Source organism: Belonocnema kinseyi, chromosome 9 (assembly GCF_010883055.1).
Source record: "Belonocnema kinseyi isolate 2016_QV_RU_SX_M_011 chromosome 9, B_treatae_v1, whole genome shotgun sequence".
Classification (NCBI taxonomy): Eukaryota; Metazoa; Arthropoda; class Insecta; order Hymenoptera; family Cynipidae; genus Belonocnema; species Belonocnema kinseyi.
Genome location: NC_046665.1, coordinates 37,402,498 through 37,418,432, shown reverse-complemented (window position 1 = coordinate 37,418,432; position 15,935 = coordinate 37,402,498). Strand labels below are relative to the sequence as shown.

At 33.5% G+C, this 15,935-nt stretch overlaps 1 protein-coding gene across 2 annotated transcripts in view; it reads right to left on the bottom strand.

The window, feature by feature from the left end:
* The window catches only part of LOC117180058, a 45,017-nt gene that overhangs the window by 3,993 nt on the left and 25,089 nt on the right, over positions 1 to 15,935 (bottom strand). The window contains exons 2-7 of one of the 2 annotated variants that reach the window (XM_033372371.1): positions 12,919 to 13,231; positions 7,983 to 8,167; positions 7,785 to 7,892; positions 6,503 to 6,596; positions 4,233 to 4,234; positions 3,882 to 3,969 (exon numbers count right to left, since the gene is read on the bottom strand). In XM_033372371.1, coding sequence (XP_033228262.1) covers positions 3,956 to 3,969; positions 4,233 to 4,234; positions 6,503 to 6,596; positions 7,785 to 7,892; positions 7,983 to 8,167; positions 12,919 to 13,229 — 714 coding nt within the window. In that variant the 5' untranslated portion in view covers positions 13,230 to 13,231 and the 3' untranslated portion in view covers positions 3,882 to 3,955. The remainder of the gene's footprint in view (positions 1 to 3,881; positions 3,970 to 4,232; positions 4,235 to 6,502; positions 6,597 to 7,784; positions 7,893 to 7,982; positions 8,168 to 12,918; positions 13,232 to 15,935) is intronic. The other variant, XM_033372370.1, reaches the window with a different exon arrangement.

The following is a 15,935-nucleotide window of genomic DNA, read 5'->3' as shown; positions in this document are numbered from 1 at the left end:
GGAGGCCCCTGAGCACTTGAAAATAAACTCTCAAATTTTAATTTTTAAGATATATATTCACAATAAAAATTTAATGTCGCATCTTTTTCTCCTCGTAAGAAAAGTTGTACCTTTCTTATTTTTCGAATTATTTGCGAAAAACTAGTTTTTTCTCTGATTAAAATATTTTGCATTTTTTCACTTCAACTCGCAACGAAATGGGAAGTTTTCAATATTTTGTAATAAAACTAATTAGAAATATGCATGATCATGTTCTGCGACGGATGACGCATGCGAAAGTTCAAAATGTTTATTAAAAAACTTGTTAATAATTTTTTACCGAGACGGTGCATAATTCGTGCACAAACAACTTCCAGCGATTCGGGAGTCGAGCGAATTTTGAGAAAGCGAAAACTGTCAGTGAGAAAGTTGTTTGCGGAGGTTCAAGGAAGTTTTCTGGAAAGTTTTAGATCAATTGGAATAGTATTTAACAAACTATTAATGTTTTAATTTTCTGGCGCAATGGATTTTTTCCCTTGTAGAATACGGCCCGGCCGGCAATCCGCTGCCCCAGCGTTAGGTACAGGTGTACCTCTCCGTAATAAAAAATAATTAAACAGATTTTTCAAATAAATAATGTATTCCAATTTATAAAATTTAAGTTTTCTTCTTTCTCCAAGTGATTTTTATTTCACCAAAATGTTTCTAATGTAAAAAACAACAATTTAGTTTGTTCACTGAAAATATAAATTTTTAAAATACTATTTGGACTGCTACAAATTTTGGTATTTCGAAGCGTTTTTTAAAAGTATTTCTAACAATATTTTATAAAATCACACTTTTTTTATTTTATTTTTTCAATTTTGTAAAAAGCACTTTCAAAAATAGTTGCACCAAAAATAGAATATTCTTCAAATAATTATTTTCCTCCATATTAAGCAAGAAATAATTCATTAATTTATTATTACATACCGCATTTCTGCTACATTTAAGAACATTTATTTCCTAGAAACTTTCATGTTTTTCTCGTTTTCTACAATTAGTAGGTTTTAAATTATTTTCCATTTTACAATTGGAAAACTTCACTATATTTATATCATCGAATTTTATATAGCTATTAGGATAATTTAATAGCTTCGATGAGACTCGAACTCAGTGAGTACCCAGTGGGCACAAAATTTGGCGACGTCTTTACGACATCGTTAAGACATCTTTATTTTAATTTTACGACATCCTATGTCCGTGTCGTTACGGTATCTTTACGATATCGTAAAGACATCGTCAGATCATACGGCGTTTTTACGATATCGTAAAGACACCTTTACGACATGGACATAGAATATCGTGAAGTTGTCGTAAAGATATCTTAACAATGTCGCAGTGTCCCTTTTGATTATATTGTTAATAAAAATTAGAATGTGCACTAATCTTAAAAAGTTTAGTGAAGTTCAGGACGAATTTACCTCGTATCCTTTATTTTATACACACGCAATATATATATATATATACCAACAAAGTTAAGTGTACCTGCATTTAAGGATGTACACTACGTACAATCAATCGCAAAAGTTGCCTATCTTTGAAGTGATTTATAAAATCGGCAAAAATAGATCTATTATTAACTTCTGAAAATCTTGACAGAGGCTTCTAAGCATACTTTAAAAAAATGCATTTTAAAGTTGTTTATATAACAGTAGTTATATACAGATTTAGTTTTTCCTTTTTATTCAGGGAAAAGTTGCAATTCTGATTTAATTCTGAGGATCAAGATCTCATTTTATTCTTCGAAGGATTTTATAGATTTCTATTTGGGTGGATTTTATTTAAAATCATGCATTCAGAAATCATACCGTTATTATTGTTATAAAAAATGATAACTTAAAATTTAATTAAAACCACCCAAACAGAATTATAGAGAATCCTTCAAACAATAAAATAAGGCCTTGATCATTAGGATTAAATAAGAATTGTAACCTTCCCCCAAAGCGAAAGGGAAAACTAAAACTCGAAATAATAACTGCTAAATAAACAATTTCAACCTGAATTATTTTTTCTAAAGTACACTTAGAAGCTTCCATCAAGATTCCCGGAAATCAATTATAGATCTATTTTTTTCGATTTTCTAAATCATTTAAAAAATAGACAACTTTTATGATTGATTGTCCGTAGAGTACATCCTTAAAATGAGTAAGAAAAAAAAGGTATCTGAAAATTTTGAATGCATACTCATATGCGAGCTCATTTTACACATTAAAAAAGTATAATACTGTAATAAATTCAATTATTCGCGGGAAACATATCTGTTACCTTCAGATAAGATGTCTCATATTCCTTGGTTTCTTGGTGTTCTTTTTTTCGCTTGGATGTAAAAACATTGAAATCCCAACAATAATTACACGTCTGTTTTTTTTTCTGTGCCAGTAAACGAGATAGTTTATACGAATCAGCGAGCTCGGCTGAATTACTCAGCGAAGTATTGTATTGTGAACGAAGCAGCGTGACTTTCGCTGTTGGAATATAACAGGATGTCCATCAATTCTTAGGAACGAAATTCAAGGTCTTTTCCAGGTTTTCCAGGGCAAGATGTCGAGTCTTTGCACGTCTTTTTTTACATCAAATACTAAAATAACCCTTTGTTATAAACGTAAAACATGATCCATTTCATTTTGTATTGGCCAAAAATTTTTAAAGAAAGCAGAAACGTGAATAAACAAATTCTTTACATTTTGCGAACATAAGTCGTCTTCGAAATCCTTAAAATGTTTGTGAATTCGTTGAAATCTCTTGAAGCATTGACAGTATTTGCGAAATCTATTAAAATTGTTGTGAAATATTTGAAATCCTTGACATCTTTAAAATCCTTGAAATCTTTGTGAAATTTGTATAACATCTGGTGCACACTGCACACGCCTTTTCAAAATTTTGATATCTTTGCATTTTTTGTCAAATCTTTTGAAATATTTAAGAAAATCTTTGTGAGATCTTTTGTATTCCTTGAAATCATTGAATTATTTTAAATCTTAGTGAAATCTTTTCAAATCTTTTAAAATATTTTGAAATCTTTAGTAATATTTTTTATTCTAGCATACACTTCAAACCCGAGTGGTGAAACCCTTGAAAAATCTTTTATATTGCCATGACACATTCTAATTCTGAAACTAAATTAACATAGAAATTTTCAACTAATAAAATTAAAGACGTACAGACCTGTTCAGAATATTAAAGTCTGTTCATTGCAATCTATTAAATAGTTGTTAAAGTCTACAAAACTGCCTAGAAATCTCTATTTATTCTGTAATGCGTAAAAGATAAATTAGTCGCTTGAGTTTTGACACCGCCTAATCATTTTTTCTCATTTTTCAGGACGCAAAAAACTGTCGTATTCTGAAACTGCTAGTTGTTTCTTCTGAAAGAGGGTACTATGGTGACTCCCGGCACTATTGAACTGATTTTTTCATTTCCTCTGGCGCGAAAATTTGCTTCGGAAAACGTAATATACCCATCTTCACCAAAATGTAGATTAGGCGGTGGCAGAAATTAAGCGGAAAAATCATATCTTCATAAATGAAAAACTTTTCAGTAGCAAGATTTCTTCTAAAAGCGATGTTTCATCCATAATAGACCAAATATTTTAATTATTTTCCTTATTTCAATAAAAGAGAGATTTCCACGTTTTTAAGGTTCAAATGAAATTGAAGTAGAATCCCAGGGGTTTAAGGTCGCTGGACACCTTGTATAACCAAATTAGGTTTTTAGCTAATTAAAATATAGAATATTCGTTGATACGCATTGGTATACGTATAGCTGGTTAAATTAGCGTATAAGCGCTAACAAGCAGCGAATTTTTGCTGAATAAGATTTATAGAGTGTTTTAGTTGTAATTTTAACTTTAATATACGTACTGAAAGGAGATAAAAACCCGTTGAAAGCGGAAGCACGTTGACAACTTCTGTGTCCATCATGAAGAGTTCTTCTGTCAGCATAGTATAGCTGAAACATGTCGGAATTTAATAAAAACAAACGTACATATATGGTAAGATTATTAAGAGCTATACTATTTTCAAACATAAGTATTCAAATTGAAATTGTATACAAGTCGAAAATTAATTAAGACCCACGTAAAACTCCCATGGGCTGTTGGTCATTTAGGCAATATAGGTAAGAAAAAAAAACGAAAAATCGCATAAAAATTTGACCCTGAATTGAGGATTATCTCTTTATATGAATAGGAATAGAAAACAGTAAATACTTACGTCTGGAAATTAATTGAAAGCACCTCAAAATATGATTAACATATATTATTAAATAATATCTGAAATAAGAAGCATTTTAATAGTTTACACATGCATATTAAGTTAGTTTAGTACACAGACAATTCATATGTTTAAAATTTATCTTTTCCGACTTCGCCTAAAGTACATTTAGAACACCTGAATTGAAGGCTCGAACAGAAGAACCGAACGAGCTATGATAACGAGCGCTCGAGCAGTAGCCAGGCGCGGGAATGACGCGCAGAAAACGCGGAGAGAATGCACTCTCTTACCTCGCTTTTTCTGAGCGGCATCCCCACTCCTGGCTACTCCTAGAGCGTTCGTTCCTTTCTGCATTCCGAGCCTTCAATTTGAAACGAATTGCTTCATTGGTCCTTCAAATTGTATAATATATCAGAATAATATAATTTATATCCATGTTAATGGTAGCCGCACAAAATGAGCGTGTTCTACTGCTTGCGGATTGAGCGTAACATCTCTCTTTTCAAACGACGTGAGGCAACCACATATGTACATAATATTAGACCTCGTTGTAGAACAGTGGTTGTGAGGTATAAGGTCCAACATTATGTATCAGGTATGACACGTATACGCATGCGCAGTAATGCGCGGTCAGAAGGAGACATAGATATATCGATGTTTTTAACGAAGAACAGAAAATGGTAAAAACTGATACTGACGAAAATCCCGTTAAGGGCAAACTTTTTCCCAGAACTTTTGACTGTGCTTGATTGAATCGACTCGAAAAGAGGGATCACGCTCAGTTCGCCACCAGCAGAACATGATTCATACTTTCTGCATTTACCAAAAAAGTACAGTGCATGTCACGGAGGAGAGGTCGTCTTTTAATGGCCTTCAGCCCTCGCCTAACATTCTTCCCGAAAACATTGGCCTTACCATGAAAAAAGACAATGCTCTCCTTCTTGATATGTAATATACTATTATATGTTGCACCTGTAAGAAAAGAGTTAATTCAATATCCCGAATGTCTTCTGAAGTGTTTGATATGAGTGACAGTTTATAAAAGTTGGTTTTTATATTTATGAGTTGTTAGTGGGCTATTGCTGTACAATTCAGTAAAATTTAAAAAGTCACTAATAAAAAATTACATATGCCAACTAATGCCGTGAGAAAAGTATTTTATTGAATTAACAACATTTTTATCAGTTAGTTTGAATAAAACATCTAGTTAAATCGGTAAAATATTTAGCAAAATAAATAATATAGTTTATAAAATTACCGAAACGAATTAACCAATAACTGAGTCAAGAACGTTTAGATACTGGAAACCAAGTTTTATCGTTTGGAGATGAAAATCCAAGAAGCTATCCATTTAAAAAAATGTAGTGCTAGCTTCACATTTAAACTTAAATTTAAACTGTTTTTCCAAAAATGTCTAGATGAATCGTTCATTGGTTAAGGATGATGCCTTAAAATTGAATTGCCTCATTTTACATAAGTATTTAGTAATAGAAAACGACTAATTTCAATACTTTTTGTGTAAAACAATTTTTTCGAAGGCTCGAGTTAGAATACAAGAAAAATCTGTTTACACAAAAAGTATTGACATTGGCCAATTATTCACTCCGAATACATGATTTATACAAAACTTAAGTTGGCGCTAAGTACCTCACAAAGATATAATTTTATTATTGATGGAGTAAAATGCGGCAATTCAATTTAAAGAATAGGACCTTCGGTTCCAACGGCTTCAATTGAAGCAGGTTTATCATTAAAAAAGTCTTCCAAAAAGTTTGAATATAAATATTTTTATTGAAAATTCTGGAATACCTTCTGAACTGTTGCTCATATAACATAAGAATTCGGAATAAGTTTATCACTTTATTTAAAACCATTATGCCTTTCTTCCGGGGGTTTGCCTGCTTTCAAAATTTACGAACTTTCTACATATATTTTGTATCATAGGTGTACAGAAACAAGTGTCTACTAATACAGAAAGTATGTAGATTTTTGAAAATGAGCAAACACCGGGAGGCCATTAAATTATATCCATACTGTTGTTTAAAAAAACCTATTAAGTTACTGCGTGTTTGCGAATTAGATACAATTTGATACATTGAAAAGGTAAAAATAAACTTGAACCATGTCTCTTAAGTATAGGTTTTTAGTGTAAACAGCAGGACCTTTTTCAGATATTAGACAAACTTATGGATCACAATAGTCAGATACATATTAATGCTAAAAACTCTTATCAGACAATAAGGCCACTTATTGTTTGCCAGAGTACAAACCTATAACGATGAGATGAATCTACAGGACTTCGACTGCGACATTTTGAAGGACACGAGAACTTGAAACATTGCTTTAATGAATGGGATCTCTTTCCTAGTTAAAAAAAAATGGTTAATGTGTAAGTTCAAACAAACGTCATGATAATAAAAAAAAAAATGCATAAATAATTTCGCACTTTGTATATAAACTAGAGACCCGCTATACCGGGCAAGGCCGTCCAAGGAGACGAGAGAGGCGCTGCGAAGTCAGCTGAGCAACACCACAACAATGCAGGTGTATGAAAAAGGCAGGTAGTATCCTCAGTGGTTAATCACGTATTTAAGCACAGTTATGCTTATGCGTTTCAAAAATCCAAAAACAAGTTGGAAAAATATGGCAGAAAAACAAAAGGCAGCGGTTATTGTTTAAACATCAATATGAGTTTATAAAAGAAGTGAGAGCAGGTGCCACAAAAAATATATTTTAAAGAAATACATTATTGCTCAGCATATGTTCAATGATGCCATAGCTCGCGAATCTGAGTTTAGAACTAAAGTGGAAAGTTATGAATATTTGAAGAAACAATATTCAGAAACAAGTGATAATGCGGTTCTGGATGATTACTTACTTTTCTCTTGTAAATATGTATATATGTACGTACTTTAATAGTTTGATTTTTGAGCACAAATCCGGAAGTTTCTCTTGAATTTATGTAAGTAACAATTTTAAACTTTTATTTGCAGTGCATTATGATATTATAAAAGCAAAATCGCAAGAATACAACAAAACTATTTTTTAAAGACAAAAGTCCAACAGGAATGTTTCATACGACCCTGATTGTTTATGGTTTGGAGAGCCCCGAGATACCCTGAAGGCCATTGAGGGTACCCTCGAAACGACCAGTAAAGCGGGACTCTAGTGGACTCTTTCGTGCTTTGTGAAATCTGTTAGACCGAGTGCAGATTAATATCACTTATTTTGAATAGCTTACACATCCGCATCTAAAAATTAACAAATGTAGTCAAAGTCGTATTTTAAACTTTTAAATATAATGTTGAACGTGTGAGAAAAGCTTTAAACGGGCCTCATCGGAATAGTACTCTTCGTTTTGATCATTTTGATTGAATTAAATATATCAAATACCAAATATAAACAAATTTCCCAAATATTGCATACATTCCATGTGAAAGGATAATCCTTTTTAAGCCTCTTTAATAAGTTCGAAATACAAAAAAATATTTTTAGTTAGCATATAATAATTGAATAGAAGAAAGCTGAAGTTTGACCAGATGTATAACGCACCTTTTTCCGTGTCACTCATTTTGATTGTTTGACAGTCCTCTTCTTGAACACATATCCCAGCATGTAATTTTAGCTCATCACGATCAAATATAGGTTTCATTCCTTCATCTGACACAATTTAATTATGAAAAAAATAGTTATGAAAAAGCAGCTTAATTTTTGTTGTACTAAAAAAATATAGATAAAATAGCAAATTACCCTCACGTCTCTTCAATCTAACTTTTTCAGGACTAATTATATCACGTTGCAGATCACAAATTGTAGCAGTTGGTCCAGGAATATTTCGGCGAATGTCTACTTTTATGCGACGTAGTTCTGAAGTACTAATTGATGAAACCATGGGACCTTTGAATAAAGGCGTCTTTCCATTCGGTAACTCTAACCTAATGATATTTATAATAATATTTGTAAAGGTCCGCCCACTCAGCGCCGCCACCAAGGTAAATTATAAAATGGAATACACCATATTTTTTTGCTAATTTTATGCTAAAAAATTTTTTTTTGCTCTTTAAACTTCGGAGAAAAGGGTGGCGGCGCTAGCAGGACTGGAGTGGAGATTTTTTTGCTTTTTTTTACTCTATGATGACATATATTACGTTTCCCAAAAAAGTACCCCTAAGTCTTACACAAATACCCCCGGGATCAAAAACGTTTTCAAAATGGGAAAACTACCTTCAACAATGTAAACATGATTTAGGGCTTCAAACTAATTACACGACACTTGAATATTTCCTCCTCTTTATAATTTTCCTGAAAAACTACCCTCCCACTAGAACGTATGCAGCGGAACATATATATGTATGAAAAAAGCATAAAAAATAATAAAACTTAGAAGATACTGTTAGTCGATATTTTTTTGCTCTGCGATAATATATAATGCGTTCCCAAAAAAACTACCCCTAAGTCATACATACATACCCCTCGACATCAAAAACGGTTTAAAAGTTGGAAAACCACCTTGAACAACGCCAAAATGATTTAGAAATTCAAATTAATTACACGACACTTGAATATTTCCCCCTCTTTATAATTTTCCTGAAAAACCACCCTCCCACGTGAACGTATGCAGCGGAACATATATATGTATGAAAAAAGCATAAAAAATAATAAAACTTAGAAGACACTGTTAGTCAATATTTTTTTGCTTTTTTTGCTCTGCGATAATGTATAACACGTTACCCAAAAACTCCGCCTAAGTCATACATACCCTTCCCTCTTAGTCAAAAACGTTTAAAAAGTTTGAAAACCACATTAAACAATGTGAAAATTATTTAGAACACCAAATTAATTTCATGACACTTGAGAATATCCCCCTTTTTATAATTTCTCCAAAAAACTCTTCTTCCACTTAGGGGTAGTTTTTGGGGAACGCATTATATATTATCGCAGAGCAAAAAAAGAGCAAAAAAATATCAACTAACAGTTTCTTCTAAGTTTGATTATTTTTAATGCTTTTTTCATACATATGAATGTTCTGCTGCATACGTTCACGTGGAAGGGTAGTTTTGGGGAAATAATAAAGAGGGCGAAATTTTCAAGTATCATGTAAATAATTTGAAGCCCTAAATCATGTTTACATTGTTGAAGGTAGTTTTCCCATTTTGAAGACTTTTTTGATCCCGGGGGTAGTTGTGTAAGACTTAGGGGTAGTTTTTTGGGAAACGTAATATATGTCATCATAGAGCAAAAAATCTCCACTCATTGTTTATCGCATTATAATCATTTTTAGTGAGTTTTCATAGGTGGCGGCGCTGAGTGGACGTCCTGCTAGCGCCGCCACCATTTTCTCCGAAGTTTAAAGAGCAAAAAAATTTTTTTTAGCATAAAATTAGCAAAAAAAATATGGTGTATTCCACTTTATAATTTGCCTTGGTGGCGGCGCTGAGTGGACGGACCTTATTTGTAATGGTTTTTAAATCAGAATTTTATGTATAATTATTATTTCCTGCCTTTCACACACTAGCAAGCCTTCATGTTATTTTTGAAATTATAAATATATTACAATTTTTTATTTTGACAAGTAGTTCAAATGTAAATTCTACATTTAATAGTAAGAAATTAGACTACATGCAGTGTATTTGATAAAGGCGAATTTAGTATTTATTGAAATAAAACATCGGGTAAATGGCGAAAACTTTTGTCAAAGCTCTATTTCTCCAAAACTCGACTGGAGAAATGATTACATCAACATTATCGTTGATGAACCAATTGTAGATTGTGACTTGCAAACCCTGCTTAAAATGCCAGATAGAACCCGGATAGACTCGGGACTCTATCCGATCCAATCGGGCGTGAACTACGGGGTTTGTCCCGGGTAGAATCCGGGATGCTAAGAGATATTTATACGGGTCTATCTGCGTCTTACATAGGTGACTGAAAATATATATTCGGGTTTTATCGAGCCCTATCCAGGGCATATGTGGGAGGCTATGAGATATATATCCGAGTTTTATTCGGGACAATAAAAATATCTTTACGGGTTTTATTCTGTTCTAGTGCGGAATAATATACTAAAAGACTTTTTGCGTATCAACAATTAATAGAGTGGGTTTCAGCCAACAAAAGTAATAAATCGGAACGGCTGTAACGAGATTCGAACATAACTTACCTAAAGAACTAACGCATTGCTTAAAAACTAAACCCGACGGCTAACTTAAATTATGGAATATGTGGCAAAAATCTTGGCAAAGCGGCCTCGCTCGACAACTCAGGATAGTATAAAAAATATCTGGGCTCTGTTGCACGAGTGATTTATTGCTTCACCATTGTTTGGCGCACCTCCCTGGAGTAGCGTACTTAGAACATGGGGTCGTTGACAACCCCAGCGTGAAGAAATTGTTATAAATAAAAAAGTATTAACTATTTTCACTTGAAATTTTTCCCTATCTTTTTGAATATTTATTTTAAAAAGATCAAATCGGTTATATAGCTAAATATTAAATGTAAGTCAACAAAAAAATGGTTGAAATTGCATAAAGATTTACAATTCTGATTCATTTTATCTTGGCACACTGGGGTCGTGAAGGACCCAGGCTACTTTGAACGACTGCTGTATAGAGATGAACCGACCCAGCCTTACTCTCTATGCCCTGAAAGTTAGTTTTACATCTGAATTATTCATATACGTCACTAAAATACGTTTTCGACATTATGATATTCACTATATATTAAAGAAATCAATTTCTGGTCTTGCGTCCCAGACATGTCCCGGATAGACCTGGCTAAACACGCACTGTAAGACTTGTTTCTTTTTTCGACCATGAACTCCCAGATAGACACTACAAAATAAACAAAAAATTCTAAGAGCGTGTCCCAGAAAGACCCGGATAAATATAAAATGTAGCATTTGTTCCTTTTTCGACAATAAACTCCCAAATAGGTCCTTAATAGACTTTTCGCTTAAACTTTTAAGTAAAAGAATTACTGTTTTCATGACTTGAGATAGGTCCCGGATAGGCCCGTATAATCATACACTGTAGGGCTTTACCAGATATGTCCTGAATAGATAATAATTTTCAACTTAGATTCAAATAGTTTGTTTCCTTGTACCAGATAGGCCCCGGATAAACGTACACTGTAGGAATTTCCCAGATAGTTCCGGATAAACCCTAATTGATACCAATTTTGAACATATAGAGTAAAATAATTCCTGTTTTCGTGTTCCAGATAGGCCCCGGATAAACTATCACTTTCACGAAATTAATTTCTTGTTCCACGGACCGGATAGATGGTCAATCTGGACTTTGCTAAAATACACGAATGGTCTCGTGTCTCTCATAGAACCCGGATAGATCCGTTTACTTCTCTGATTAAAAATGCTTATCCACATAGATCCCGGATAAACCCGTATACAAAACTTATCTGGTTTCTATCTAATCCTATCGGGCATTTTAAGCAGGGAAGGCACGTTTTAAGTTGGTTAGGCTGTATTAAAATTAAACTACGTGATTACGATTATTACCTTTAAAATATTTATGGTGTTATGGATTTTGTGAGCTTGTGAACGAAAACATTACTAATCTTTGGCTTTTTTAAATAAAGAAACCCAGAACAAAATCTATTTATACCTTTTTAAATTTACAGTGCGTATTTATTTATCGTACTAACAGCGTTCTCTCTTTTAACATTAGAACGAACGTCATGCAATTACTGAAATTTACGAAAATTATTCGGTCTGTGTCATGGACATAGAAATAGGAGGGTATTAGATATGTCACAACGGGGCGTTCTGCCATATTGGTGTGCTAAGCCGGTATTACGAGAAAAAGAGCAGACGGTTCTCTCTCTCTCACTTACTTCCTATGCTTTTGGGAAATATGATCGGCTCCCCTTCTAGCTTCCTATTCCTATGCCCATGGTCTGTGTCCGATAATTCAAGAATAGCAATACCGAGAAGAAGCAAATGGGTCCAAAATACTCACTTAGTCGTTCTAGGGTTCAGAAGTATTTTTCGTTATTACATGTCATTAACTAATGTTTATTCTATAATGTTGTCTGGTAATTAAGTGTATACTTCTCCTTTATTTTAACTAGGAATGGTGCTTCTTGCACATTCGTCATTTTATCGCAATTTGTATCTGAAGGGTTAGTTTTATGTATAAAAATATATACAGAATTTAAAGTTGGATAAAATTACTGTTCAAGAAAATACTTTTCAAAATTGTAGGAATTTTCATTTATAAAAAAGAAGGTAACAACATTTTAAGTCGACTGCTTCCTCGACAATTGATTCTTTTACCGTAACTTAATTATACCTTTTTTCCAACAAGTAATCTAATTGAGAAAATGCTTCATCAATATTTCCTAGCTTTACATTTTATCACCTTTGAAAGACCTTCAACTTTTATGTTATTCTATTTTAAACATATGAGTTTAACAATTAAAGATTTTAGCTAAAAAAAGTGTATGCGTTGCAGAAAAAACCCAATCCATTAAAATAAAAATCTGACTGGGAGATTTGAATTTGCAGTACTTATATGCTTTGACTTTATATCTATAACATACAATAACAAATAATGGGTTTCATAATCGAAATGTTACGATAGATTTCTGCTTTTTCAATATAAATTTCAAACCAATCAAATACTGAAAATGCTATCTATAAATATAATCTGTATAAAAAAAGTATACTCACTTTTGGGACATGACAGAAGGTCTACAATGCCGTTGACTAGAGCAATCCTTCCTTTGATTATCTTGAGATTGACGCGACAGGCTTCCGAAATATTTCTGTGAACGCACAATTGTTTCTCTTTTTAATTCATATTCTAAAATCATCTTCTGCTTATGTCTCTCATGCTCTCTTTCTCTCTCTTGCTGTATCAACCATGCTTCTCTTCTTCTATCTATTGTTTCTTCGTTTCGTGCACGATGCAGACGGTGGTGATGATCTTCACTGCGCGATGTGCTTGTTTTATTAGCATTGTGACTTGAACTTTGTTCCATTTCTATAATTAAAAATTAATATTACACATTCTACAAAAACTTGATGTAGGAGAAGAATCGCAAATACTGCGTGTCAAATTTTATAGGTTAATAGGAAGTTGCACTCCAAAATTAACTTTGATGAATACTTTCACGTTATTAATTACGAACCTTTTTTTAAAGAGAGTATACTTTAATAGACAAGTAATAATATCATAGCTTGAAATTGCAAACCAGTTACTGTTGAAAGGCGACAGACAAAATTTGCATTTTACACATTTAACACACCAAGCCTAATTGTATGATGCACTAATCCAGACGAGATTCGAGAATGGTCGAAACGCACTGACTGTTGCAGACAGATTGAGGTGGATCGAGGCAAGTGTACACATCAGACACTGGCGGCGGTCGTCCATCATTGTTGACCTGTGTCATCAGCAAGTGACGTCATCCGAAGAACCGGAAGAACTCGAAGGGCACCATGCAGGTTGTAGAGGGCGCGGTTTCACAAAATTTTCGATGCCATTTGAAGCGTATTTCGCATTTAACCCTCAACGCGATATATGTCTTCAGGTGATAGCATCAACAAATATCCCTAGTGAGGTTGGGACACTCACATGTCGCGTTGAAGGTTAAAGATGAATGTTTAAGTATTAGGCGAGCGCATCACCCCCGATTTCATACATATCGAGATCAATCTCTTTTTTCTAGTCTCTATGTTTTATTTTAATGGAGTTTTCGATGCCCTAAGAAGGAATATGACGATCTTTTTAAGTTTGCGGAAGCCTTAGAAAAGTGGCGTCGAATATGGTGGTCGCGAAAACAGCTGACCTAACGCAATAAATCATGAGTACATTTTCTGACGTCCGTTACATTTTTCCATTAAATCTTGTGGAAATACATATACAGGGCACGCACACACTATGTTTAATTAAATGGTATAAAAAAAATAATATTTCTGAATTCACAACTTGAAATGATGTTTTTTCAATGTACAAAATCTGTCAGTGTCGAGGGCACATTCTCATTTGCACCCTTCTCGCGCGGCTCGCAGCTTTATTTTTCTCACGCTTCACGCTCGATAATGTATTTACAATAGTTGTACAAGGACGTGTTTTCGGTTGCGTCCGATGTCAAACGTAATACGCTCTCTCTCTCTCTTTCATACTAAAACTCGCAGATAAAAGAAAGAGAGTACTGCGTTATCACGTCCATGTAGAACAATGTAAAATTAGCGTTACCACGTGCTATGCGCTTGGTCTTTGTGTTTGCCCTAAATTTGTGCGCAGGCATTTTAAAATTAAAGCTCAACAAATCGACAACTTTAATTTCGCGATTGTGAATTCTCTTCTTTTAAAGCTTCTTCAGCTTTAACGAACACATTCTCATCACGTAGCTCGTGCTTCGCACTCGATTTTGCCTAAAATGTTAACTTTTCTACACTATATTCAACACTATCACATCGAATAAACAGTATATTTCTGCATTTGAACTGGTACTGTTTATTCAGATATTGCAAAGTAATGTACAAATTTTATTTTTCATGATTACATTAATATTTGCTCCTTATTTTGCACTAATTTTTATTCTCAACGACGATGAGGTCGTAGGGTCGTAGGGCAGGGTAGCCCTGGCTGCCCTACGACCTACTTTCAGGGCAGTACTTGCGAGCTTGGCCAGGCCACCTCTTTCCTCAGGGGCCCTTTGTTAGAAAATGGGAAAAAAATGTGAGATTAAAAACTCGTAATTTTGCAGTCAGTGACTTGAAAGTAATATATTTGGAACCTCCGTATTTTTCCGATTACAAAGACATGTAATTCGTCTATAAAGGTTGAAAATTTGAGAAGTATTTAGTATTGAATTGACTGTAAATCTGATGTTTCTTGATCTTAAACTCTTTCAAATTTTTTACTTTTCTAGGCAAGTAATATATAATTGGAATCGGAAAAATTCGTAGATGCTAATAAGGCTATTTTCAAATCGCTAGTTTAAAAATTTAAAAAATTTTAATTTCTATACTTTGACATGCCTGTGGACAAAAGACCCTTGTTGGAGTAAGCTCACTCACACTAAGGTACATAAATAGACCGAAAAGTAGTAGAAAAAATTAAGTCGGGTGCAGCTTGATCATACCTGAAAATTAAGCAAAAAGTTTGCCGACCACTGCTATAGACTATAGCATGATCCGATCATGAGACTATAGAGTATAGACTATATAGTCTGGATCCAAGAGCACTTGAGCATCCATTTTAGGTCCTGATGATTTGATGATTGATTCTTGTATAGAATGTTCTCCTGATTCCGAATATATCGGGTGCACATAACGAATTCCGGGTCGTTTTGTTGTTATTTGACATTTTATTGTTTAGATAAAAAATGCCATATCTCTGAAAATTATTAAAGTTTTGAAAATATTTTTCCATATTTATTTAAAGAAGTGTGATATGCACAAATTTGGTTAGTAGTGTATGTTGATTTAGTTGATAGTTTTCGAGAAAAACAATAAAATAGCGTTTTAATAAAAAACTATTTCTACAGTACATTTTGTTGGAATCTATGTAAGATTGCTACAAAAAGCGAGCGAACATTATATTACTAAAAGATTAGTATATAGAGAGACGTGATCTAGTTTATTATATCCAAATGCTATGTCGCCGAAACTCTATGGCTTTGTTTATAAATTCCGATATGGGGCCCGCTTATGGGTCGCCTAAGTGCGTATGCTTT